At 51.5% G+C, this 24,836-nt stretch overlaps 1 protein-coding gene across 2 annotated transcripts in view; it reads left to right on the top strand.

Annotated features, from left to right (window-relative positions):
* The window catches only part of LOC138833125 (ras and Rab interactor 3-like), an 87,131-nt gene that overhangs the window by 43,132 nt on the left and 19,163 nt on the right, over positions 1-24,836 (top strand). For both annotated transcript variants that reach the window (XM_070031473.1, XM_070031471.1), the window contains 3 exons: positions 12,202-12,274; positions 17,867-17,958; positions 22,922-24,337. In XM_070031473.1, coding sequence (XP_069887574.1) covers positions 12,202-12,274; positions 17,867-17,958; positions 22,922-24,337 — 1,581 coding nt within the window. The remainder of the gene's footprint in view (positions 1-12,201; positions 12,275-17,866; positions 17,959-22,921; positions 24,338-24,836) is intronic.

Below are 24,836 nucleotides of genomic sequence, written 5' to 3'. Positions count from 1 at the left end.
GTGAGAGTGGCAGGTAAGGACGGGGCGACGGCTGTGCACAGAGGACCCTCGGGTCTTCCAGCTTCACCACCAGGAACCCTGCCAAGTCCTCACAGTGACAGGCAGATTCCAGCAGGGGGATGGACTGTTATGTAATACACAGAACCTTGTGTTCTTTAACAAGATCTGACCTCAAGCTGGGGTTTTATCAGAGCCCAACCTACCCAACTGCAGTCCACAGTGGCCATCCCATCTCAGGGGAGGACAGTGATGGGCCCGGGTAGAGGTCAGGGGGTCAGAGGTCCAGGGTCACTAAACAATGGAGACCTACTCACAGGACTGCTGGCCTCTGCCCTCCCACAAGTCTGTTCACAGTGCTCTCTCTCACCTAGTATACCATCAGGCTATCAGAAAAATAAGAAGCCAAAACATGGGGTGGCGAGGCACTGATGGCTTATACCTGTAATTCTAACTACTTAGGAGGCTAAGATCTAGAGGATCATGGTTTGAAACTAACCCAGGAAGACAAGTACAAGATATTCCATCTCCATTTAACAAGCATAAAGCTGAACTAGAGACATGGCTCAAGTGGTAGACCACCAGCTCTGAACAAGCAAGCCAAGAGAACATAAGGACCTGTCTGACAAAAAAAAAAAAAAATCCACAGGTTGAAGAAACTGACTCAACGTTAGATTTAATACTCATCTATGGGAATTACCAGACCAAGAATTAACAAGTATGATCAAGATGTGGAAGGCGCTGATGGATAGAATAGACACAGCAAGAAAAAGCCTAAAAGAAGTGCTAGAGATCAGAACCACAGGGACCCAATTGAAGAGGGTCTGGGCTGGACTTATTGGTTGACTAGACATGGCTGAGAAGAAACTCACTAGCACTGTAGAGAAAAGAGAATAAAGACTGGGGAAAAAGAACAGAATATTCAATAACTGTGATGATTACAGAGTATAGCATATATGTGATGGAAAACCAGGGAGGGAGGGAGGGAGGGAAGGGGAGGGAGGGAGGAAAGGGACCATAGAAGCAAAAAAGGAAAGAATAAAATATTTTAAATATTTTTTTTAAAAATCCACCAAATGACAATTCTGCATCCTGTGAAATTATCTAAAAATGAAGGATAAGTAAAGACTTTCTCAGACAAACAAGAAGTGAGGGATTTGTTGCTGACAGACCTGACTTTCAAGTGTTAAGATTTTTTTAGAGAGAAGAAAAATGATAAAGATCAGAACGTTGACTCTATCTAGAAAGGAAGCACATCAGAGAAAGAATAAATGAAGGTGAAATATTTCTTTTCTTACTAACAGGTAACAGTTTGTCCAAAGTAATTACAGCAGCAATGTGCTCCATTAAAGATCTACAGTGATGTCCAAGTGTCAGCAATGCTACAGGGATAGGAAGGAGAAATTAGGATTGTTTTGTTATTAAAATGTACTCCTACTACCTATGAAGCATTGTAATGCTATCGGAAAGTACATTGACTTTTTGTAAATATAAATTGTAAACTCTAAGGCATTTCCTAATCACTAAGAAGAAGTTCAAAAGTAATTGTAGCTTCAAGGCATTGTGATACATGTCTATAATCCCAGCTACTTGGAGATTGAGGTGGAAGGATAAAAAGTTTATGGCCTGCCTGGGTTACAAAGTAAGTTCAAATCCTGCTGAGGCAACTTAGCCAGACACTGTCTCAAGATAAAAATGAAAAGGACTAGGAATGTAGCTCAGCAGTCCAGTACTTGCCTGACATATGCAAGTCTCTGGATTCAATACCAAGTGCTGCAAAAAATTAATAAAAATGAATTTAATTTAATAATAATTATTATATGTAGCTAACACTAAGGAAGGGAAAAAAGAAGAATTCAGGTAAAATCTGAAAGGCAGAGAGAGAGAGAGAGAGAGGAGAGAGAGAGAACAGAAGATAAAAATAAGACCCAACGTAAGAAAGCAATTTGAAAACAGTAACAAATATGGTAGACATCAGTAGTCAGCTTGTGGCTACTGTAACAAACTACCTGCTATAAACAACTTATGAAGGGAAGGTTTAGCTGGATGCCTATGGTTCACACCTGTAATCCTAGCTACTCAAGAAGCTGATATCTGAGGATCTTAATTTGAAACCAGGCTGGGCAGGAAAGTCTGTGAGACTCTTATCTCCGATATACTACTCAGAAAAAGCCGGAAGTGGCACTGTGGCTCAGTGATAAGAGTACTAGCCTTGAGCCCAGAGAGGCTCAGGGACAGCACCCAGGCTGAGTCTAAGCCCTAGGACCAGCAAAAAAATATTGGAGGAGGAGGGGGAGGACGACGACGACGATGATGACGACGACGACGAAAGGTTTGATTGAGCTCAGGCTCAGTGGTCTCTTGGTGAGTCACTGTAGGCCTGTGTGGAAGCCGAGCATCATGGTGGAGAACATACAGTGGTGTAGTGTAGCAGAGCTGCTCACCTCATGGCAGCCAGGAAGCAGAGAGTAACAGTAAGGGAGGAGCTGGCATAAGATACCCTTCAAGGCACGCCCACAGGGACTACTTCCTCAGGCCAGACTCCAACTTCTAATAGCCTAGTCAGCTAAGAACTCATCAATGGATTAATCCATCGATAAAGTTAGCATCCTTGTGACCCAGTCACCTCTGAATAGTGCTGCCAGCTGGGAACTAAGCTTTCAACACTGGAGCCTTTCTGGTAGATACTTCATACATCCATAATGACTGAATGTCAGTGGTCTAGAACAGTGGCCTGTCCCAGTGGGTCAAGAAACAATACCTATGTGCTGAATATAAACACACTCTGAATATAAACACACAGAGGAGAAGGTACTCCTTGTTTGCATTAATTAAAAGACAATAGAAGTAACTATATTAGACTTCAGCCCAGGACAAAGAGAGCTGTTAAATACTGATATAGGATCAGTTCAAGAGAAGAACCTAATAATCCTCAGTGTGTATGTGTCTAATAACAGAACAGCAAAATCTGGAGACAAAGACAGATAGACCTTGAAGGAGAACTAGAGAGATCCACTGCAATTTGGAGACTTCAAACCCCTTCTGTCAGATGTGGACAGATCCAAGTAGCAGAAAATCAGCAAGGACACACTTGAACTGGATGCTGCCACCTCTGATAGGAGGAACCAGACTATCTGTAAGGTGCTTCAGCCAAGAACAACAATGCATACATTCTTCAGCTCAACTGGAACATTTGTCAAAGTAAACCACATTCTAGGTCATGCATTCACCAGTTTGACAGATAAATTCCCACAGTGTCTGCTCCCCGCCTGCAATGGAATTAAACTGGAACTCAACAGCACAAAGAGAGATGCAAATCCCTAAATACTTGGAGATTAAACAACTCCTATCTAAATAACACATGAGCCAAAGAAGAAATCACAAGAGAAATTTAAAAATACTTGAAAGTAAATGAAAATGAAAACACAAACCTATCAAATTGGGGAAGGAGGGCAACAGAGGGCAGATCTAGAGGGAAATCAATAGCATTCATTGGATGAATACATTAGAAAAGAATAAAACTTGGTTTCATATTCAGTTCTTTCAGTTGACTAGCTCTGGGAACTAAAGCAAGTTATTTGACTTCTCATCCCCATTTCTCTCTGCCAATGAGGAGCCCCACAATACCTCCAAGGAAGCTGTTAGAGGAATAGACAAGCAAAATGTGTCAAAAAAGAAGAGCCAGCATCCAGGCAGACAGATTTCATGTCAGTGGGTCATTTCCTGTCTTGTTGAACTTGGGCAAGCTCCTGAGCCTTCTTTAAGCTCACTCTCCTCACTTGTAAGACCCTCTGATAGACTCTGGGGAAGACCTAGAGAAGGGAAAGCTATGGTTAAAAAAAGAAAGAAAGCTCATGCCCCTGTGAGAATCATATCCCAGGACAACCCAGGCCACACACACACACACACACACACACACACACACACACACACACACACACACACACACACACACACACACACACACACACACACACACACACACACACACACACACACACACACACACACACACACACACTGCAAAGAACAAAAGCAAAATGGGTTAAGGTGGGTCAAGTGGTTATACCACCTGCCTAGCAAGTACAAGGCCTGAATTCAAATTCCAGTACTTCAAAAAAAAAGAAAAGAAACTTCTTCTATATAGCCCAACTTAGAACATTCTTCATATGCCTCTCCCTCTACTGAATCATAACATAAATATGTGGTAGAGCACCTGCCTAGCAAGCACAAGGCCCGAATTCTAACTCCAGTACTTCCAGAAAGAAAGAGAGGTAGGGGAGGGTAAGAGGGAGGGAGGAAGGAAGGAAGGAAGGAAGGAAGGAAGGAAGGAAGGAAGGAAGGAAGGAAAGGAAAATTCCTCTATATAGCCCAACCAAGAATGTTCTTCACATGCCTCTTCTTTTACTGAATCATGACACAAAATATGTGCTGACATTTGGTAGGTATTGGGCCTGGGCTGGGTGTAGGGAGAGAGGATAAAGAAGTAGAACAATAATGAGTCATTTGTTAAGCCTTTTGTATGAATTCATTTGTTCATATATATATATATATATATATATATATATTCATTTTTCATGAGCCATACCTCTAGCCCTCTGGTTATTTTTGAGATAGAGTCTAATTGCTATCTACATGCCTGGACTGCAGTCCGTGTCCCCACCCCCCTGCTTCTGCTATAGCTGGGACAGCAGGTGCCAGCATGCCCAGTGTCTCCATTAAGATGGAGTTTCATGTTTCATGGCCTTGAACTATGATCCTTTCCATCTCAGCCTCCTGTGTAGCACGGATAACAGATACACATCACATCAGGCTCTTGGTATGAGTGAGATAACTTGCATTCTATATATATTTTTAATTTTTATGTTTATTTATAAGGGTGACATACATAGGGTATGAGTACATTTCTTTTTGGAAATGTCACCCCTTCCTTCTGTGTATTTTTTGACGGTTGTGGTCTGTAGCCCCTGCCATCAATCTGGGCTAGGCTGTGGTTTCTTTGACCAGCTAACTGAGGCAGAAGTGAGCTGTGCCAGGTCCGCATAGGTTTTAAGGGAGCCAGAGTTCTGCCTGGACTGTGAGAGCTCTCCTCCATCCTGAAGACAAGGACCTAGAGACTTTCTGGGACAGATGGAAATGCAGGATGGAAATGGGGTTGGCTGCATCCAGTCTGAGCATTCCCAGCTTTGCACAAAAATGTCTTGGACCCTCCAGACCAGACCAGCCACCAGCTGCACGCCACTGAGTGACGCATGAGTGTTCCAAGGAATGGAAGAGTCATCCAGCCGAGCCCTGCCAGGATTCCTCGCTCACAGCTCATGGCTGCACTTAGATGGTTGTTATTTGAAGCCAGAAAGTGTTTCAAGTAATGTTTTCCCACAGCAATACAATAGATAGCCAAAGCAATCAGAACCCCCACTTGACAGAAACTGAGGCACGGAGAAAAGCTTGTTAGCTTCCTCAGAGTCACATGTTAGCAAGCGGCAGAGCCAGGACTTAGACCCAGAAACCAGGCTCCAAACACATGTTCCTAGCACTGTGTTGCTGCTCTTGCGTTGAGAATATGCCCTCGGGAAAATATTAATTAGAGGATTCCGTTGACATTTGTTTATTCATTTGCTGGGTTTGCAGGCATAGGGGTGTGGAGATGGGTGTGTTCAGATGGTGAGGATTTTATGGCACTAAGGCAAAGTACCCCCAACACCGGTGAGTGGGTGTGACTTGGGAGTGTCTCTGAGGGGTGGATTGTCCTTTGGGTGAATAGAAATGTCTTATTTGGACAAGTGGCACAATGCTGGGTGTGTCCTCGTGGATGAGGTCAAGCAAAGAAGGGGAATGCCAGCCAAAGACAGCCGGGGCTGGCTTCCATGGTGCTCCTGGCCCCCTGCCAGGCATCTACCAGGTACACACATGGACTTCCACTCATTTGGAGGCCATCATCCATTTCCTTGTTGCAGGAGGCTGACTGGGCAGAGCAGAGCAGGGCAGAGCAGGGCAGGGCAGGATGTCTGCAGCATCCCTGGCCTCTAACCACTAGGTGGCAGTCACACTATCTCCTGAGTTGTCTCAGATTCCTGATCCTATACCCTGTATAGAGTATCACCCTAATGTATGAGAATGGAGCCCAGGGCCTTGGGCCCTATGTGGAATGACATCACCAGCCCTGAGATTTTTTTTAATTGCCTGTGTGTCCCATATTCTATTCCTCGTGGACTGTGTGGCCTAGACCAGCAGTCCAGGCCACAGATAGAGGAGTTGGACTCTTCCAACCCACGTTCTACATCTTGACACTCCAGATCTGTGACCAAGCTGCCCCCTCTGTTCCCCGCTTCCAGGTCTCCAGCTCTTCTGAGTGCCAGTCAGGTTTTTCTAGACCTAGAATTGAGGTTCCCAAATGCAGTGTGGGAGGGACTTTGAAGGATCCTGATGTCGAAGCAGTTCATGGGGGGGAGGGGGGAGTGAAGAGTGTCCCATGGCACTTGGGGCTGTGGTCCCCAGAATAACCTGCCTTCCCCCTACCCATCATCCTCTGCTTCCTGACAGCAGCTTTTTCTCAGTGGATCCCTTCACAGACATGCCCTGGCCTGCATGGGAGCAGAGAGGGAAGTGGTGTCTCCTAGGTCCCAGCTCCCGGGGCTGGCACCTCTGCCCTGCCCCTTCCCCTGCCTGCTCCTTCTCCCCACACCTGCCATTAGCTCTTTATTTAGTTTTTCCTGACACACAGCAACTGGAAATCTGTCTATTGTCCCCCTTGTGTTTTGGCATCTGAGCCTATAAATAGTTGCCAGACAAAGTCCCCATCTGCACAGTGACAGCTCCTCCTGTGAGCGCTTCTCACACTCTGAAGTCTCACGTTCACGCTTGCTCAACAGGAAGGACAATTCCAAAAAAGGGGGTCTTTTATGTTAGTCCGAACAGCATAGTAAAGCGTCACCGCAGTTCCACTGCCTGTGTGGAGTTCACAGACGATGCTCTCAGAAAACACAGGCCCCACCACACACAGGACATAGCCAGAAAGTTCTAGACCTGGGGCTGTGAAAAGAGCTGCGTTCTGGGTCTGAGTCGGGCCCGTGACCACATCATGGTGGAAGTCACAGCAGTGGCTTTCAGGGGTTCCCAGGGCCCAAGCCAGGGAGCAGGGCCATAGTTCAACCCACAAGAGCTGACTCCTAGGGAGAAGGCATCTTCTGTCTGTGAAATAGGACTGTGGCCTGAACCCCAGTAAGAAGCCCAGGCTCCGCCCTCCATCCTGCGCTGCTCTTCTGCACCATAGGTGACTGGTGCTCTGGATAGAAGCTGCCGTGTGTTGCCAGGGCCCTGGTTGTGGGAAGGTACTGGCATCTGTCTGGTCATGACTTGGTCATGGTGACTTAATGTATTTTAGGGTTAGCCTCCTCCTCTATAAAATAGAGAGTGAGACTGATTAGAAATTAGAAGGATGAAAAATCCAGAGCCTGACATGATTATTAAAACCTGTAACTCCTCAAATCTGTCCATGGGCCAGCACTGGGAAGCAGGGAAAAGGAGACGGTCAAAAAAACAAAATCAGGGCTGGGCACTGTGGTTCATGCCTGTAAGCCCAGCTATGCAGAAGACAGAGATAGGAGGATTGAGTGTTGAGGTCACTCTAGACAGAGTTACCCAATAACCTGAGTATCATGATACACATATGTAACTCTAGCCATGGGAAGCAGACACCGGAGCATCATGGTCTAAGGCCAACCTTGGCACAAAGCAAGACCCTCTCTGACAAACTAAAGCAAAAAGGGCCCAGTGGTTCAGATTAAGTGGTTCAGTTGGTTGCCTAGCAAATACAAGGCCCTGAGTTCAAGTTCCAGTATCACAACAACAACAAAGAATAAAAACTTATAAACTCCCCAAAGCAGTACCAGAGAGAACCATACTGGAAAGTTCCCAGGCTGCCAACGTGCAAGATGAGGATATATCATCCCTGGACCTCAGTTTCCCCATCTGTGCGGTGGTATGGGCCAGAACTGTCTGTGGGCCTTGGTAGTGAACATCTGAAAGAATACTGGCTTGGGTCCCTGGGTGGGTGGGGCCCTGGGCCTCCAGGAAGCCCTCTCTCTTCCCCCAGCTGTCACTGCTGGGGACAAGGGACGCAGTTGGCATGTTTCAGAAAACGGGGCCTTTGGCTGGGCCTTGTGGTCATGGCGGACATTCCTTCACCACACACCAGCCAAGTCGTGGTTCCCATGGCAACTATAGTGCGACTGGCCTCTACCACAAAGCAGCTGTGACCTGCAAAATGGGGAAGGAGCCCAGTCTTCCAGGGGCTTACCGGGGATCCCCTGGTGATGGTGGTAGGGGGGACATCCCCTAGAAGAGGGTTCGCCTTCCCCTTTCCTACACGAGGCCCTGAAGCGGCTCCCCAGCCCCCTGTCACTCTGACGTTTTAGCGCTGTGTCTGCACCTCCCCTCTTTCCAGTCAGGGGCCCAGCTCAGATCAATTGTTGCTTAGGAACGGGGGTGGGTGGGCAAGCACCTATCAGGATCCAGTGTTCCCAGCCTTTTGGGGTGGCAGGGAGATTAAAAGGATCTTGTCTCGGCTATAACAGGGACCTTGGAGTAAAGGCTTCTTGTTGTGCTCTGGTTTGGTGGGTCCCTCTCTCCAAGCATTGAACCCCGCCAAGGTCAGTCCACTCTGCCTGCCCTCAGGGACAGGATGTCCACCCTACCTGGAGTCCCTTTGGCTTTTTTTCTTTTTGGTCAGTTGCGGGGCTTGAACTCTGGGCCTGGGCGCTGACCCTGAGCTCTTCAGCTGAGGGTGAGTACTCTACCACTTGAGCCACAGTGCCACTTCTGGTTTTCTGGTACTCTCAGCCTCCTGATTAGGATTACAGGAGTGAGCCACCAGCGCCCAGCCTCCTTTGGCTTCTAATCTACCAGGCTTCTCTGTTTTGTATGTGTGTAGTGAGACCTCAGTCTGAGCATTTTTCCCACTATCAACCTACTTTTCACTCATCTAAAGAGATTGAGCTGAATGTTTTGAACCTCTGCCCCCAGGAAGGAGTTCTAGAGAAGTGCCCTGGCCAGAGCCAATGGAAAAAAAAAAAAAAAAAACCCTGTGGGCTTCCTGTCTGCTACCATATCCATCTACTCATTACCCTAGAGCATGAATGCAATAATCACTTGCTGATGAAATAATACATAGGATAAATGCCCAGCCAGAGAGTAGCCCTGAGCACAGCCTTCACATGAGCGCCACAAGTGGAAAAGTGAACTAAGAAGGATTGTTAGTTGGGTGCTGGTGGCTCACACCTGTGATCTTAGCTCCAGAAGAAGCTGAGATCAGGAGGATCATAGTATGAGAGAGGAATTGTTCACTAGGTTCTTGATTCACAATAACCAGCCAAAAGCAGGGCTGGAGGCATGATTCAAATGGTGGAATGCCAGCCTAGCAAATTCTAATGCCACCAAAAAAAAGGGAATTTGGACTGTTGATCAAAATGTGTAAGAAGTGAGAGATTCCAGGGTTATCAAAGCTGTTCGCTCCTGTGGAAGGTTGAGTTAGTGTTCGTGGGCTTCACCCATAGCCCTTGGTGTAAGGAAACGCCCCCCTCGCAGACCAATCTCCACCCACGAAGGCAGCGCCTGCGCAGTAGGTGAGGCGCCGCCCACTTCCGGCCCAGGGGAGACAAGAGTTATTGTAAGCAGAGCTAACACTTGGCAAGGTGAATTCTCATACAATGGTCCTTTTCTCCTCAAAGTCCAGTGAGGCCTGGATTCAGATTTACTACCCTTTATTTGTTGGCTGAGATAAATCAGAACCTGAAGAATTCAGGTTCAGTGGCCATTCTCTGTATGCAGAGGGCATGATAAAGGTCTCGTTGGGTGAATATGAATTCACCTTATCCACTGGAAGTTTGTGGTAATTACATCAGGCATGCCTGACTTTGAGAATTTCTATAGAAAAAGTGTCTGAAGAATATTAACAGCCAGGTGCCGGTGGCTCACACCTGTAAACCTAGCTACTCAGGAGGCTGAGATCTGAAGATTGTGGTTCAAAGGCAGCCTAGGCAGGAAAGTCTGTGAGACTCTTATCTCCAATAAGCCACTAGAAAACCGGAAGTGGCGCTGTGGCTCGAGTGGTAGAGCGCTAGCTTTGAGCTGAATTGCTGAGGCACAGCGCCGAGGCCCAGAGTTCAAGCCCCACAACCAACAAAAAATAAAATAGCCCTGCTGCTTTGAGATGTATTTTGATAGTTTGCTGAACATACCAAATTATCATACAACCAACACCAAGAAAGGAGAGCTGCTCACTGTGGGGTAGCCCAGAATGCCAGGCTGGGTTTCTGTGTGCATACGCGTGCGTGTGGCTTGAACTCAGGGCCTTAAGTACTCCTTTAGCCTTTTCACTCAAGGCTGGCACTCTACCACTTGAACCACACAGACTCTCCCAAGCTCTCCTGCCTAGGCTGGCTTTGAACACTTAATCTTCAGATCTCAGCCTCCTGGAGTAGCAAGGTTCACAGGTGTGATCTCCTGGCATCACCCACAGGGATGGGTGAGGTCCAACTTCCTTCTCCCACTGATTGTGTGGTCCAGGGCTCTATTCCTGCTGTGTTACCCGCCCACCCCCCCTTTGTGGCAAGATGGTGCTGTGCTGAATTCAGGCCCTAGGTGGCGCTGGACCCCCATTGCCCACCCCCCTCCCCCCCCCCCCCCCCCCCCGCCCCGTGGGGAACACTCAGAAGCTGGAAATGACTGTGGGCTGGAGTTTATCTCACATCTGTGTGAACCTCCACCCAGTTCCTCTACCCAGTTCTTCCTCTCTCTACTTATTTTTCTTGAAACTCATTTTTAACATCTGACCTCATGAGAAGCCCCCATCTCTTTGCCACAGATAAATATACATATTTTTAGGAACTATTGAGCCTGGTGCTTAGAATCTAAGGCAAATAGAAATCAGAGTTGTTGGCGTACAGTGTGTGGTTCTGGGCTTTGGATGCTGGGTGATGGTCACACCGAGGCCTGCTTCATCCATTCCAGTGTCAATCGGGCCCCTGCACCCAGGTCCCACCCTCTTCTCTCCCCCATCACATGGAAACTGGGGCTCAGCTGTGCTGCTCACATGGCACCCTCTTCCCCACTAATGCCTGGAAAGCCTGTGGGCCCCTGAGCTCAGGGCGCTTTGCCTGGCATGGGGTGAGAAGGTTGATGAACGGCGACAGGAGGTGGGATGAACTGGGGACCTCCCACCACTGACCAGGCTGCCCTGTGCCCCTGGCCGCATGTAGTCCAGAGCCTGGTTCTTCACAGGGCGCCTCCTAGAGGCAGGGCTGGGCCCTTCTTCCCACTCACCCTTCCCGGTCCCCAGGTTACTGAATGGTAAGACTTAAGATTAGTGTGATCTCACACACTCCTTTTTATTTTGATCTGTCTGAACTACAGGCCTCAGTTCCTAGACATTCTTTCTATCACTTGAGCCACACCCTCAGTCCTTTCTGCCGCAGTCATCTTGCAGATGTTTTTGCCTGGAGCCCACCTCAGACTGAGATCCTATAACTCACACCCTCAGGCAGAGCTGCGATCACAGGTGCACCCTGCTGTATCCTGCTTGTTGGTGAAGATGCAGCCTTGGCAACTTTGTGCCTGGGCTGATCTCCAGCCATGATCCTCCTCAATCTCTGCTGCCTGAATAGCCAGGATTACAGGCATGAGCAACCATGCTCTACCTTGACATGGTTGGTTTTCCTTATATCTAGAATCCTCTGTGTTCATTTGCTAAAATAATAATAATAATAATGTGTGTATTCGTTAAGGCAAGCTATGTTACTCCCTAAACTCTCAGGGCATTGACACCCTCAGGCGGGGGTCAGTCGTGAGGCTTGAACTCTGGGCCTCGGTGCTGTCCCTGAGCTCTTCAGCTCAAGGTGAACGCTCTATCACAGCACCACTTCCAGGTTTCTGGTGGTTAATTGAAGGTAAGAGTCTCACAGACTTTCCTGCCCAGGCTGGCTTTGAACCTTGATCCTCAGATCTCAGCTTCCTGAGTAGCTAGGGTGACAGCTGTGATCCACCAGTGCCGGGCTCACCTCAGGTCTTGGTGGCAGTGGTTTGCTTGGAGCTGTGCCAGCCAGCGTGACCATGGTGGAAGTCATGCCCCACCAGCCCTCAGGAGCCGTCGCCTGCTCCCTTGTGTTTGGGGTATACTAACCTGGGGCCTCTCTTGTCTCTCCACAGTATTGTACGTGGAAGGCTCTGTTCTTGTGTTTGAGGACATCTTCAGACTGATCGCATTCTACTGTGTCAGTAGGTGAGTGGGTGGCTCCAGGAATGGCTGGGGACAGACGTCCATCAGTCTGTTACGGACATCACTGGTGGCTGTGGGGAGGCAGGTCAGAAACAGCAGCACAGAGATGCGGAGATGCAGCGATGCCTCTGGCTGCCATGCCCCTTGGCTTTGCTCTGGTAACCATAGGAGAGGTGTTGGCTCGCTGGCTTCCTGACCGGGGGTAAGACCCCCACCCCCACCTGTCCCCCAACTTCCTGCATGATGCGTATCACAGACAGCTTTGGGGTCCTGTGTGACCCTGACCATGCTATAACAGGGATTCCAGAAGGAACTTCCAGCAGGGGCAGCAAGAGAGGCTTCTGGGGCTCCGTGGGTGGGAGCCCCCATGATGGCTCAGTGGCTTCTGGGTGGAGCAGGCATCTGCAACCAGCCTCTGCCCCGGTCCATTCATTCAGAACTGGTTTCAAATCAACAAGAATTTAAAAATATATTTTGGTGCTATAAGCCAGTGGCTTAAGTTGGAGGTGTTTAGCCAGTATGGGTAAGGTGTCCTGGTGGGCGGACATGGCAGAGCTAATTACCATAGCCCATGCCTTAGCAGCCCCAGCCCTGCTCTGCACCAAGGGTGTGTGTGTGTGTGTGTGTGTGTGTGTGTGTGTGTGTGTGTGTGTGTCTGTCTGTCTGTCTGTCTGTCTGTCTGTCTGTCTGTGTCTGTCTGTGTGTGTGTCTGTCTGTGTCTGTCTGTGTCTGTGTGTCTGTGTGTCTGTCTGTGTCTGTGTGTGTCTGTGTCTGTGTGTCTGTGTCTGTGTGTCTGTGTCTGTGTGTCTGTGTCTGTCTGTGTGTGTGTGTCTGTCTGTCTGTGTGTGTGTCTGTGTGTCTGTGTGTCTGTGTCTGTGTGTCTGTGTCTGTGTGTCTGTGTGTCTGTGTGTGTGTGCGTGCTGGTCCCGAGACTTGAACTCAGGGTGTATGTAGGTTCTGTCCCTGAGCCTCTTTTTGCTCAAGGCTAGCACTCTACCACTTGAGCACTGTTCTACTTCCAGCTTTTTTGGTAGTTTTTTTTGGTAGTGTCCAGTATGCAGAATTTTGCACCCATACAGGTCTTTCCTACAACTCCATGAGGTGACCTGTAGTGATCCTGGCTCCTTATTGCACAGATGAGGAAGCCAAGACAGAGCAGTCACACAGCTGGTAAACAGCAGGGCAGGATTCAAACTGAGATCTGGCTCTAAAGCCCAGCTGTTTGCACTGCTGCCCACTGTGTACATCCTGTAACAGTGCCAGTGAGCTGGCATGGCCCGTGTGTGCCCCAGGCTACACTGAAGAGGCCCCTGGCCCTGTATGTGTTAAGATGTACCAGGCTCTTAGGAGACACACTTTTCCTATTCCAAGAAGTTTTCCCCTCAGAAATAGGAGCCCAGTGTAGTGTTTGGCATATGCTAGGCACTATGGATGAATGAAGGAAGGAAGGAAGGAAAGAAGGAAGGCATAATTGCAAGGCTCAGATCTGGAGCTGTCACTTCATCTGTCTGATCCCCACCGTCCTCATCCATGAAATGGGAACGATGCCAGTCCCATCAGGGCTGCAGGAGGGAATTTGGTAATGCACAGGAAGAGATGGTGCAGTGCCCAGTGCCCATCAGGTTGGGAGTCTGCTGGGCTGCGGGCTTCTTTGCATCCAGGAGCTGGGATCACCAGAGCTCAGTGATGTCACCTCTTGAGTTTTTCCCATCTTCAATGCTCCAGGAGAGCAGGTGACAGTTTACCTTGCCCTCAGATTCCCAAAGGTCCCTGGGGGGCACTCACAGGACACAGACTGGCCTGACCAGAAGGATGGGAGTCCCTGAGTTTCTGAGCATCTCAGGAGTGAAATGTCCTAGTGGGAAGATGCCTAGGCTGGGAGCTCAGAACCCATCTCCTGCAGCTGTGACCCCAGAGCAGACACCTGCCCCAGCTGGCACTGTGGACATGCAGACTCCTGCAGAACCTCATGCCTGAAGGCAGCTAGACCCGCTCCCAAGACACTTCATATGCCTGGCATCCCCTCCAGAGGGGTGCTTTGATATGCTGGTCAGTGCTCACCGTTACATAGAGCTGTGTCCCCAACCCTACAGCAAACCCAGGCCTGGCCCTGAGCAAGTCCACCAGCCCCCCTCCTCCTCCTGGAGCCTGCTCCCCATAGGGCACTGGGGGCCCTGCTGGCCTGAGCCAGAGGCTGCTCATGGAGACATTGCCAGGACAGCATGACCAGCCCTGGCCCAGTGTGTGGTGGTGACGTCCTCAGAAGGCCTGGTCCTTCTTGCCCTGTGCTCCACAGAGGCTGTGTTCAGGGCTCAACAGCAGCCCACACCCAGAAATAGAAAAAAGGGTGCTCACCTCGAACCCGACACTCTAGGCTGGGTGAGGGCTCTAGGTCCTGACTCTGTGGGTATCAGATGGGCCCAGGAATCTATATTAATAACCAATTTATAAGCAATGGATCCACAGCCCAGGGTTTGGAAACTTCACCCAGGGATCAACACGCAGGGGGTTTCCCAGGATGGGCTCCCAGGGCAGAATTCAGGCACAAGGGTTGAGTAAGGGCAAGGAAGGGGAGCAGGGCAGGGAGGTGGACGGGACCCCAGCTTTCACCAGCTCCTACACTCAGCCCAGGAACATGGGAGCAGACCTTAAAGTCATCTCAAGTTAAAGCCGCAGAGCTGGGCTTTGGCACCACTCAAACCAGACGTGAACCCCCTGGTTCACATTTGTGACGTTCCAGGAAGCCAGGGTGCGGGTCAGCCTCATCTTTAAAAGTAGCTGCTGTCCAGCTCTGTTGTGCCCAGAGAGCTCTGATCTGGGGCCCTCAGAAGTTCAGGCGAGCTGGGACTGGTTGCTGATGTTGAAATTGGGGTGGTCTCAAAGGACTGACTGAGCCTCAAAATCTGCTGTCAGACTCAAGATTGACTCACGTTGAACTGTTAGATGCTCGGTCACTAAGACTGAACAGCTGGGAGCTGGTGTTGGAGAATCCTTCTGAAGGAGGGTCGTAAAATGACTTTTTAAAACAATGAAATAGTGAATCGGACTAGAAGTTTTCAGAAAGTGTCTGGTGTAGGTGGAATTAACTCTTGTGATGCCAAACAGACTCTCATTGAGGATTCTGACAGAAATTCTAGCTGAGGACAGAAAGATTAGGTGTGAGAATTGTTCTTTGCATTGTGTGACCCAGCTGAAATTTGGAAATACATTTTTTAAGAAGAAATAATCTATCACCTGTACTAGTAAGTCATACCTATGATCACAGCTAATCAGGAGGCTGAGATCAGAGGATTGTTGTTCAAAGCTACCCAGGGCAGGAAAGTCTAGTTATCTCCAATTAACCACCAGAAAGCCAGAAATGGAGGCATGGTTCAAGTGGTAAGTGCTAGCCTTGAGCAAAAATGCTCAGGGACAGTGCCCAGGCCCTGAGTTCAAGCCCATGACCAAAGAAATTAAAAGAGCATAGTGCTTATACCCCAGTGTTATTGTAAAGATTAGGTAGGAGAAAAGGTTCCAAAAATTACAAGCTTACACCTGTAATCTTAGTTGCTCAGGATGCTGAAGTCTTAGGGGTGAGGTTCAAAGCTATCTCAGGCAGGAAAGTGTGAGATTCTTATCTCCAGTTACCAGTAAAAAGCCAGATGTGTAGGTGTGGTTCATGTGGTAGAGCACCAACCTTAAATGGAAAAGGCTAAGGAACACCACGAAGTCCCTAAGTTCAAGTTGCAGTACCAGCGCACATGCTTGTGCGCACGCGTGAACACACACACACACACACACACACACACACACACACACACACACACACAGAGTAAGTGGCTGAAGGTATTGCATTAGCTGGGTGGTCTTAGCAAATCTTTTAACCCCTGAGCCTCTTCGCCATCATCTGTAAAACAGGAATTAACATCTTATTACAGAGCTGCTGCACCATCACACAATAATAACAATAATAATAATAATACAGACAGTTAGCAAACCTCCCATCTTGTGTGTGGTCTCGTTGGCTGGGAAGAGGCACCCCTGGGTGGGTGCCAGGTCATGGGGTGTGGCCTTGGAAGGCGAGGGCTGTGTGGAGTGTAAGTAGACGTGTGGCGGTAGCTGCACACACGTGTGTCCAGGACCGCAGGACAACGCGGAAGGCTGTGCGGGACCGGCGAGGGGGAGCGAGCTGGACAGGCAGTGCAGGGACCCGCCTGGGAGGTGGGCGTGGCCAGGGCTTGCTCCCCTGCTGTCCCCTGCAGTGTCTTGAAAACGACAGGGTGGAGGGACAGGTGTGGGGAGATTGGCATAGCATCCGGACTGGTCTGCTGGTAACAAACCATTTGAAAACCCACCCACAGGGCAGCCCCTCAAAGCTAGAGACTGGGGTAGTGGCGGGGAGGGGAGACCTGAGGTGAGAGCCTGCCCAGCCTGGGGCCAAGCCACTCCTGCCTGGAGGGGCAGCCAGGCAGCTCCAGATGGCCTTGGGTTCACAGGAGACTGGCAGGACGACCTAAGATCAGCTGGCAGTCCCACCCAGTAGACAGTAGGGACGGCAAAGGCCACGTCCCGAGGCTTAGTGCCCCTCTGGGTGCTCTTCCTCCCCCTAGGGGAGTGTTTCCCAAGCAGGGGGCGGGGCACTTGCATCAGCCCTGCCCATCAGTGACCTTTGCCAAATCCTGGGAGACCTGGAAATGCTTCCCTGCTTCTGCCAGGAGCTGGAGGGCTCCAGTCTAGGATTCCATGGACAGGAGGAATGACAAGGAAACATGTAGCCCTGCCCAGGGCGCCAGGGAGGCTTTCAGCACAGGTGGAATTTGGGCACTTGGAACTGGGCTGGGGGAGGGGGGGGCGGGCAGGGAGGACACAGGGAATGAGGGAGCAGATCTGTATCCATGTGGTCCTGACGGCTTTAAGGTCTCTTGTTGGTGATCCCTGGGTCTTCTCATCAGAGAAGACGCTCTCTGGGGAGGAAGTGGGCTGAGCAGGGGCAGCCGCACACCGAGGAGGGGCAGGAGGAATGGCAGGGAAGGGCTTATCAGGCCTGCAACGCCAGGATGAGGCATAGAGCCAGAACCACCCACCCTGGGCTGCAAGTGAGGAGGACTGAGGCCCAGAATACTCTGTCCACGGCCCACCACAGGGCCAGAACATCTTCGTTTTCCTTCTCTGGGCCTCAGTTTCCCCTTTGCATCATTTCTTGCGATCCCCGGAGGGGGCTGTAAACCCCGGGGTCTGGCTGTGGGCGCACCCGAGTGCCTGACTGTGCATCCTGCCTGTCCCCACGCAGAACAGTGCAGGTCAGAGTGCGGAGTGGGTGGGATGCTAAACAATGCCTTGGAGGAAGCCTGGGCCTGCCAGGAGAAGCCCGAAGTCGTGACTCTGCCCACTCCAAGGGCTCTCCTGCATCTTGGGGGTCCCTGGTGCGGATGCTGGACCTAGATATCATCCAAACTTCCCTCAGCCTCAGTCCTTGCCCCCAGCTCCAGGGACGTTTCTAGTCTTGTGGAAGAATGGAGTAGCTGTGGGAGGAGGCCCTTCCCGTACGGGCTGCGGGTCTGGGCATGGCTCAGAGCACCTCTCCCTGCCTTGACCACTCCCTTTGTGTCTTCACAGAGATTTACTGCCCTTCACGCTGCGCCTGCCCCAGGCCATCCTAGACTCCAGGAGCCTCTCAGACCTGGAGACCATCTCCAAACTGGGCCTGGGTAAGTCCTCTCAGTGGGAGCAGGGAGCAGGGGGGCTTGAGGAAGTGGGGCTCAAGGCTGTTCCCCCGGAGCCTATTCAATGAGGCTTCTGATGGATCCTACTCTGCTCTGGCCCAGGCTATACCCAGGCAATTTTCAGTCGCAGGAACCCAGAGATCCTAAAGCACAGTCTCTTTGTTGGAAGCTCAGAAAGAATGACTGCATCAGGCTGGGGCTCTGAGGAAGCAGGATCAATGAGACTGTTCTGGATAGGGGGCCAGAGAGTTGGCCCAGCGGCTGCCACAGCCCTGGCTCCCAGGAGAAATGCATCATGGGTATGACTGGATTGGAGTGGCCACTCACCCCCTTTCCTAATTCCCTGCCCAACTAATGATTCCTAAGCACAGACCCTCAGCTTTTGGATGACAAGGAAGGAAAAAGGAAAGAAGAATGAGTTGGGGAACAGAGGTGCTCAGCACCCCTCCCCATTTTTGTTGTTGTTGTTTTTGTCAGTCGTGGGGCCTGAACTCTGGGCCTGGGCGCTGCCCCTCAGCTCTTCAGCTCAAGGCTAGCACTCTACCAATTGAGCCACTGCACCACTTCCAGCTTTCTCTGCTGATGTGGTGCTGAGGAATTGAACTCAGGGCCTCATAGCATGCAAGGAAAGCACTCTACCGCTGAGCCACCTTCCCAACCTCCCTACTTTTTGCATCATTGCAAGCGCTCATGCTGATTAGCTGCTTTCTGTGTATCAGGTAACCCTGAGTGCTCCGCAGGGCTTGATAACTTTGACACTGGACTGTGCCTCACCATGCAGGCCCTCGGCACAGCGCAAGAGCTGCCTAAGGCCTGGTCTTTTAGATGTTGGACTTATGCCCTCTCAGGAACTTGAGTTAGGACAGGTGACTATTCTTTTCAAGTACATAGTTCAGATAGCCTTTCCCAAGGCCTTAAACAACAGGCATCTAAGCATCATTGTGGATCATGGGTTTGTTTCATGCCTGGAATCCTAGCTACTCAATGAATGGTTACATTTGTATAAAGTAACTGCTAATAGGTGTGGGGTTTCTCTTGTGGCTGATCAAAATGCTCTAACACGGATTATAGTGACAGTTAACACAACTTTACAGCTACTAAAAGTAGTTGGGGAAGTAGTTTTTGTTTCTGCTTTTTTTAGCGGGTGAATTAAGGGAATTGGTATGTTGATAAAACAGTTACACGGAGAGCAATGGATTCAGGACTCCCCACACTGGGATAGACACAATTGAGATTCACACTTGGGGTTGGCTGAACTGGAACTTGTGTCCTGTGTCTGTAGGTACTGCCAGTCCTGGTGACCATGCTGCCCCCTGCCCCTTTCCTCACCTGGCCTGGCCTCCAGTGGGAAACAATATGTACTGAGAAGACCTGGGCAGGGATTGGGACTGGGGAGCAAGCCCTACCCTCTTCATCATTCCCTGTGTGAATTTCTGTGTGTGTGTGTGTGTGTGTGTGTGTGTGTGTGTGTGTGTGTGTGTGTGTGTGTGTGTGTGTGTGTGTGTATGTGCATGCACATGTGCACACACTAGTACTGGTATTTGAACTCACAGCCTATTTATTATACTTTAGCTTTATCATTCAAGGCTGGTGCTCTACCACTGGAGCCACACCTCCACTTTTGGCTTTTTGCTGGTTAATTGGAGATAAGTGTCTTGTGAACTTTCCTGACAGGACCAGCTTCGAACCATGATCCTTAGATCTTAGCCTCCTGAGTTCCTACGATTACAGTCATGGTCCACTGTCCCCACTCCCCCCACCCCATGGTGAATATTTTTAATGGCATTTTTAGGAAAGGCACGTGCTCCACAGTGCTTCCAGATTTGCCAGTAGCTTTTCCCCTTTACAGTATAAAGTGTGAATTCCCCCCACTTATTAGGAAGCATTGGAAAGTTGATTTGGATTGACTATCCACTAGCCCATGTTTGGAATCATCCATACACAGATCTCCTGGAGTCTCTAGATAAGTGAGCTGATTCCATACAGCATGGCACTTTACTATGTTTCCTTTTCTTTTCTTTTTGACCAGTCCTGGAGCTTGGACTCGGCCTGAGCACCGTCTCTGAGCTGCTTTTGCTCAAGGCTAGCACTCTACCACTTGAGCTACAGCTCCACTTCCTTCTAGCTTTTTCTGTGTATGTAGTACTGAGGAATTGAACCCAGGGCTTCATACATGCTAGACAAGCGCTCTACCACTAAGCCCCATTCCCAGCCCTCTACTGTATTTCCTTGTCCCCTTTCTACTCTGTGGCCAGCCCAGACCTCCTGCGATGGAACGTTAGTTTTCACTCAGGATCACCGCCAGCCCAGCACATCGCAGGGTCCAGGCTCTCAGAATGTGAGGCATCCTAGCAGGTAACATCCCTCATGGAAGCTCAGGAGGCCACAGGGCCAGTGCACACAGACAGAGCGATGGAGGGACAGACCCTTCTTTATGGGAACCTGAGAGGAACCAAGCCGAGGCTTGGCGTGGTGCCACCCACCCAGCATGGGCACCCAGGCCTCTGCTAACCGCTGGGATTGCGTGACACATTTCGTTTCTCCTCCGGCCTTGACATTCTGCAGGCTGCACTACTTCTACTTCCTTTTTTTTCTTCTTCTTCTTTTTAGCAGAAAACACTGCTCCTATGCTTTCCTAACACCCCCTCCCCACATCCGACAGTGAAGCCCCTAATACCCAGCTTCCCTGAGGGGACCACTACCCAGGCTGAGTTGGGGGCACGGATGCAGCATCTTGGGCTGAACCCCAGGGTCTGCTCTACTTCTGTAAGAATCCAAATGGTTCTCGAATGGCGGCCCTTCCTGTGTGCCCTCCTTTAGCCTTCCTCCCGGATTCTCTCCTCGCCCCCTCACCCCTCAGGCTGTCCCCTCCTGGCCAGCCAAGCTGGGGTTGCACTGAACCCTCCCAGATGCTGTCTCCAGCCTGGCTGGGCCGATCCTCATGGTACTCACCCTGACTCTGGGCAGCTGTCCAGTGCAGAGTCCTGCCTTGGAGGCTGGAGGTTCAGAGATGGGTGAAGAATTGGGGCTGCCGAATAGAAGCCCAGAGTGTGCTGGAGAATCAGGCAAAAGGGGAGAATTACAACTACAACTGTGGACACTATAGAGATAGGGACACAGGAGCAGCCCAGAGGCACTGGGCACCTTCCACCAAACAGAGCATAAGTAAGAGCTTGGCCAGTGGGGAGGGTGGAAAAGAGTTCCAAGTTGCAGGAACAGCACAGGCAAGATCTGGAGGTGGGTGGCACCTGACATAGACAGGAAGAAGTAAGTAGCACATGGAGCAGGGAGGAGACTCAGTAGATAATTCTAGAAGAGATGTCTGGAGCCGGATGGCACAGGCTGTGAACAATCGAAGCAAGCAATAGTAAGAGTGCCCAGGCCCCGCTGGGCATTCAGTTCCAGATGGTATCTACCCCATGACTTCTTTCACATAAAGGACATCTGTGGGACCCTGACGGGGATCATTGGGCTGAGCACCTTGCCGTTCAAGCCAGAATGGCTGCCTAGTGCTCCTCACCAGGACATCTCCCAGACTGGAAACCTTATGGGCCCGGTGAAGACATGGACTCAGGGCTCGCTCACACCATGGGGCCAGAGAATCTGTAAGCTCAGTGCCAGGCAGCGAGTCTGGTATACTCAGATCAGTAGCTGCCCAAGGAGGGATGCCATGGCCTGGCAGGTCCCAGGGCGTGGGAGAGCCCTCCAAGGACGTGCCCTGGCCTGGATCTCTATGGTTGTGCGGAGCTTTGCATACGAGAGAGACACATGGAATCTTACCATTGTTATTGTGGGCACAGCCGGCTGTTCAGCTGGCTTCCAGACCCAGGGCAGGCCTGAGGGTGAGCTCCACCCCCTTCCTGGATCCCGTCTCCCTGGAATGGGCACATACTTGGCTGCCCTCACCTTCTTGCGATACCTCCTTTCTGCCATCAAGAGCCTATTTTGGTCTTGCTACATTTCCGGTTTAGGGCAAGCCACCCGCCCCCCCCCCCCCCCAGACTCCGAGACAGCAATCGAGGTAGGAAATGGCGCAAGTTCCTCTGAGGGGAGGCCCTAAATCGAGTACAAAACACAAACCTGGGAGCCAACCTGACCCCGTTCAAACCCCAGCACCTGCCCTTGCCGTCCTGTGGCCTCGGGCGAGGGCCTTCTTCTCAGAGCCTCTGGTCTCCATCAAGGGCAAGGCCTGTGATCAGGGCTCAAGAGCCAGGCCAGGTGAAGTCTGGCACCCACAGGCTGGCTTCTCAAGTGAGCTCAAGAGTGGCCTGTCATCCAGATGCCCAGTCCCTGTGCCATGTTGGAGGACCCTAAGCATCTTTTGGCATGTGGTACAGTGTGATCCCCAGCAGCCAAGAATCCCAGAGCCAGACCTGCCCTGGTGGTCCGGCTCTGCCACAGCCGAGACCAGGAGGACCGGTCAGCGGTCAGCCGTGCAGGACTCGGCTCGGCAGGAGCCTCAGTTTGCTGCACCCCTGTGCCCCTCACCCCATCCCAGCTGCAGCTCCTTCGTGTTAACATTGAGCATCCAAACTTGGGCTGCTTGCCATGACAAGGGCCCCCAGGGACAATCAGGACTGATTCAATGGCCATAATACATCTGTCCTTCATTCTTCCTGCAGGTCACAGCCATGGTGGCCAGATTGGGCCCAAGCCCCTTTCCTGCTGTGGCAGGGTGACCGCTTTGCACCCTGTGATGTGGATACTAGGGCAGCTTCAGGAACCGTGTCCTCTTCCTCCCCTGTGTCCTCCCCATACAAGTGTGCAGCTTCCTTGGCCCTGAGCCGGCCAGCAGCACCTGTGCCCTGCACAGTGGGCGGGCTCCTCACAGCCCCTCCCTGCTGGAGAGGGCGGCTCTGGGGCTTCCCCCAGCTCAGGAAGCAGTGGGAGGGGCTGGCAGGCCCCTTCCCCCATCACACCAAGGCCTCTCCCCCTCTGCTTTCTACAGGCTTCTGGGACTTCTCACAGAATCCCCAACGAGCAGCCAGCGGGGAGCCGCCCAGAGACTCAGCCCCCGGAGCCCCCACAACCTCCAGCCTCAGTCCCACTGCCCATCCGGCCAGCTGTTCCTGTGAAATCGAGCTGTCCATAGGAAATAACCACCTGTGGTTTGTGAATCCCATTTTCATCGAGGACTGTGTACTTCCCACTGACTCACCGCCTGCAGACAGCTGCCCAGAGTCTGCCACCTCGGATGCTACCTCGCTCCCCTCCAGGTGGGCCCCACGACGCCCACCTCCCCCACCCCCAGTGCCTGCCCTGCCACCCTGCGGCCCGGCCCAGCCTCTGGAGCTCCCTGCACCCGCTGGTCCTTTGCCTGGCCCCCCGACAGCATCTGCACCCCATGCCCCTGGCCCCCTGGGCCCCCTCGGGGAGGAAGATGTAAAGCTGGGGACAGCCCCCAGTCCCGGGCAGCCGGCCCTGGCCCCAGCGCCTCCTCTGCCTATGAAGAAGAAAAGCCTCCCCCTTCCTCCTCCCAGACGGCGAATCTCTGGGAGACTGTCCCTAGAAGAGCAGAGTGCTGGACCAGCGGCACAGAGGAACCATCTGGGCCTTTCCAGGGCCATTTCTCTCTGCATGCCACCTCAGGGGACCTCAGATAATCCTAAGGACAGACCTCAGGGCACCACAGAGCAAGGCCAGGAAACAGAGACCAAAGCCAGGGATCTGGGCAGCATGCCAGAACCTTCCAGGAAGACCAAACAACCCCCAGTCCCTCCCCCCAGGAAGAAACGGGTCTCCAGGCAGGTGGCCCCTGCCCTCCTGGCTGCCCTGGAGAGCTCCAAGCACCCCCCGAAGGAGGCGACCTCTGAAAAGGCCACACCTGATGCAAACAGAGAAGACGGGAGTCCTGCCTCCCAGCCTCTGACACAGAACCTCCATGTCCAGGCCTCTGTCTGTCCTCAGAGCACGCCAGAGTTCACAGGGTCCTTGCCCTCACTCTCGGACAGCCTGGGGGTCCCTACCCTGGCCACCGAGCAGGACTCCTATTCCACCAGCAGCACTGAGGAGGAGCTGGACTTCAGCAACCCCAGTGTGAAGAAGAAGCCGTCCATGATCCTAGACAAGGCGCGCCACCGCCTCAGCTTGGTCAGCTTCGCCAGCGTCTTCCGTGTGTTCCTCTCCAACGACCGCAAGCTCTACAAGAAGGTAGTGGAATTGGCTCAGGATAGGAGCTCCTACTTCGGCTGCCTGGTGCAGGACTACAAGGTGTACAGCCTGGAGATGATGAGCCGCCAGGCGTCCAGCACGGAGATGCTACAGGAGATTCGAACCATGATGACCCAGCTCAAGAGCTACCTGCTGCAGAGCACCGAGCTCAAGGCACTGGTGGTCCCCAACCTGCACTCGGATGAGGAACTCGGTCAGTGCTGAGCGGGGGCTTGGAGCCGGGCCGTGGGGGGGGGGCAGGCAGGGGAAGGGTCCTGTGCAGTGGCCACCAGTGACCATCCCACCCTCACCCCTCTTTCCAGATGTGTGTATCCATCTCTGTCTGTCGCCAGGTGGTCTGACCGGCCACCCCCTTTTCTAGATCCTTCACCTTAGTCATTAGGAGCTGTGATTTCCCCCCCCAACCCTGCTCTGCAGGGGCAAAGGCACGACCCTTCCCTTGAGCGGGATCACTGTGGGGTGGTTTCTGCCTGCAGGCCCGTTCTCTCCACGGGACAGAACCTTCCCTTACTGAGCCAGTAGCCAGGTCCCCTCCCTGGAGATAGTCAAAGGGCAGCATAATATTTCTGCTGCTAACCGGGCACCGGTGGCTCACGCCTGTCATCCTAACTACTCAGAAGCCTGAGATCCGAGGATTGCAGTTCAAAGCCAGCCCTGGCAGGAAAGTCTGTGAGATTCTTATCTCCAATAAA

Source organism: Dipodomys merriami, unplaced genomic scaffold (genome assembly GCF_024711535.1).
Source record: "Dipodomys merriami isolate MVZ:Mamm:240054 unplaced genomic scaffold, mDipMer1.0.p SCAF_200, whole genome shotgun sequence".
Lineage (NCBI taxonomy): Eukaryota > Metazoa > Chordata > Mammalia > Rodentia > Heteromyidae > Dipodomys > Dipodomys merriami.
This window is presented reverse-complemented; position numbering and strand designations above follow the sequence as displayed.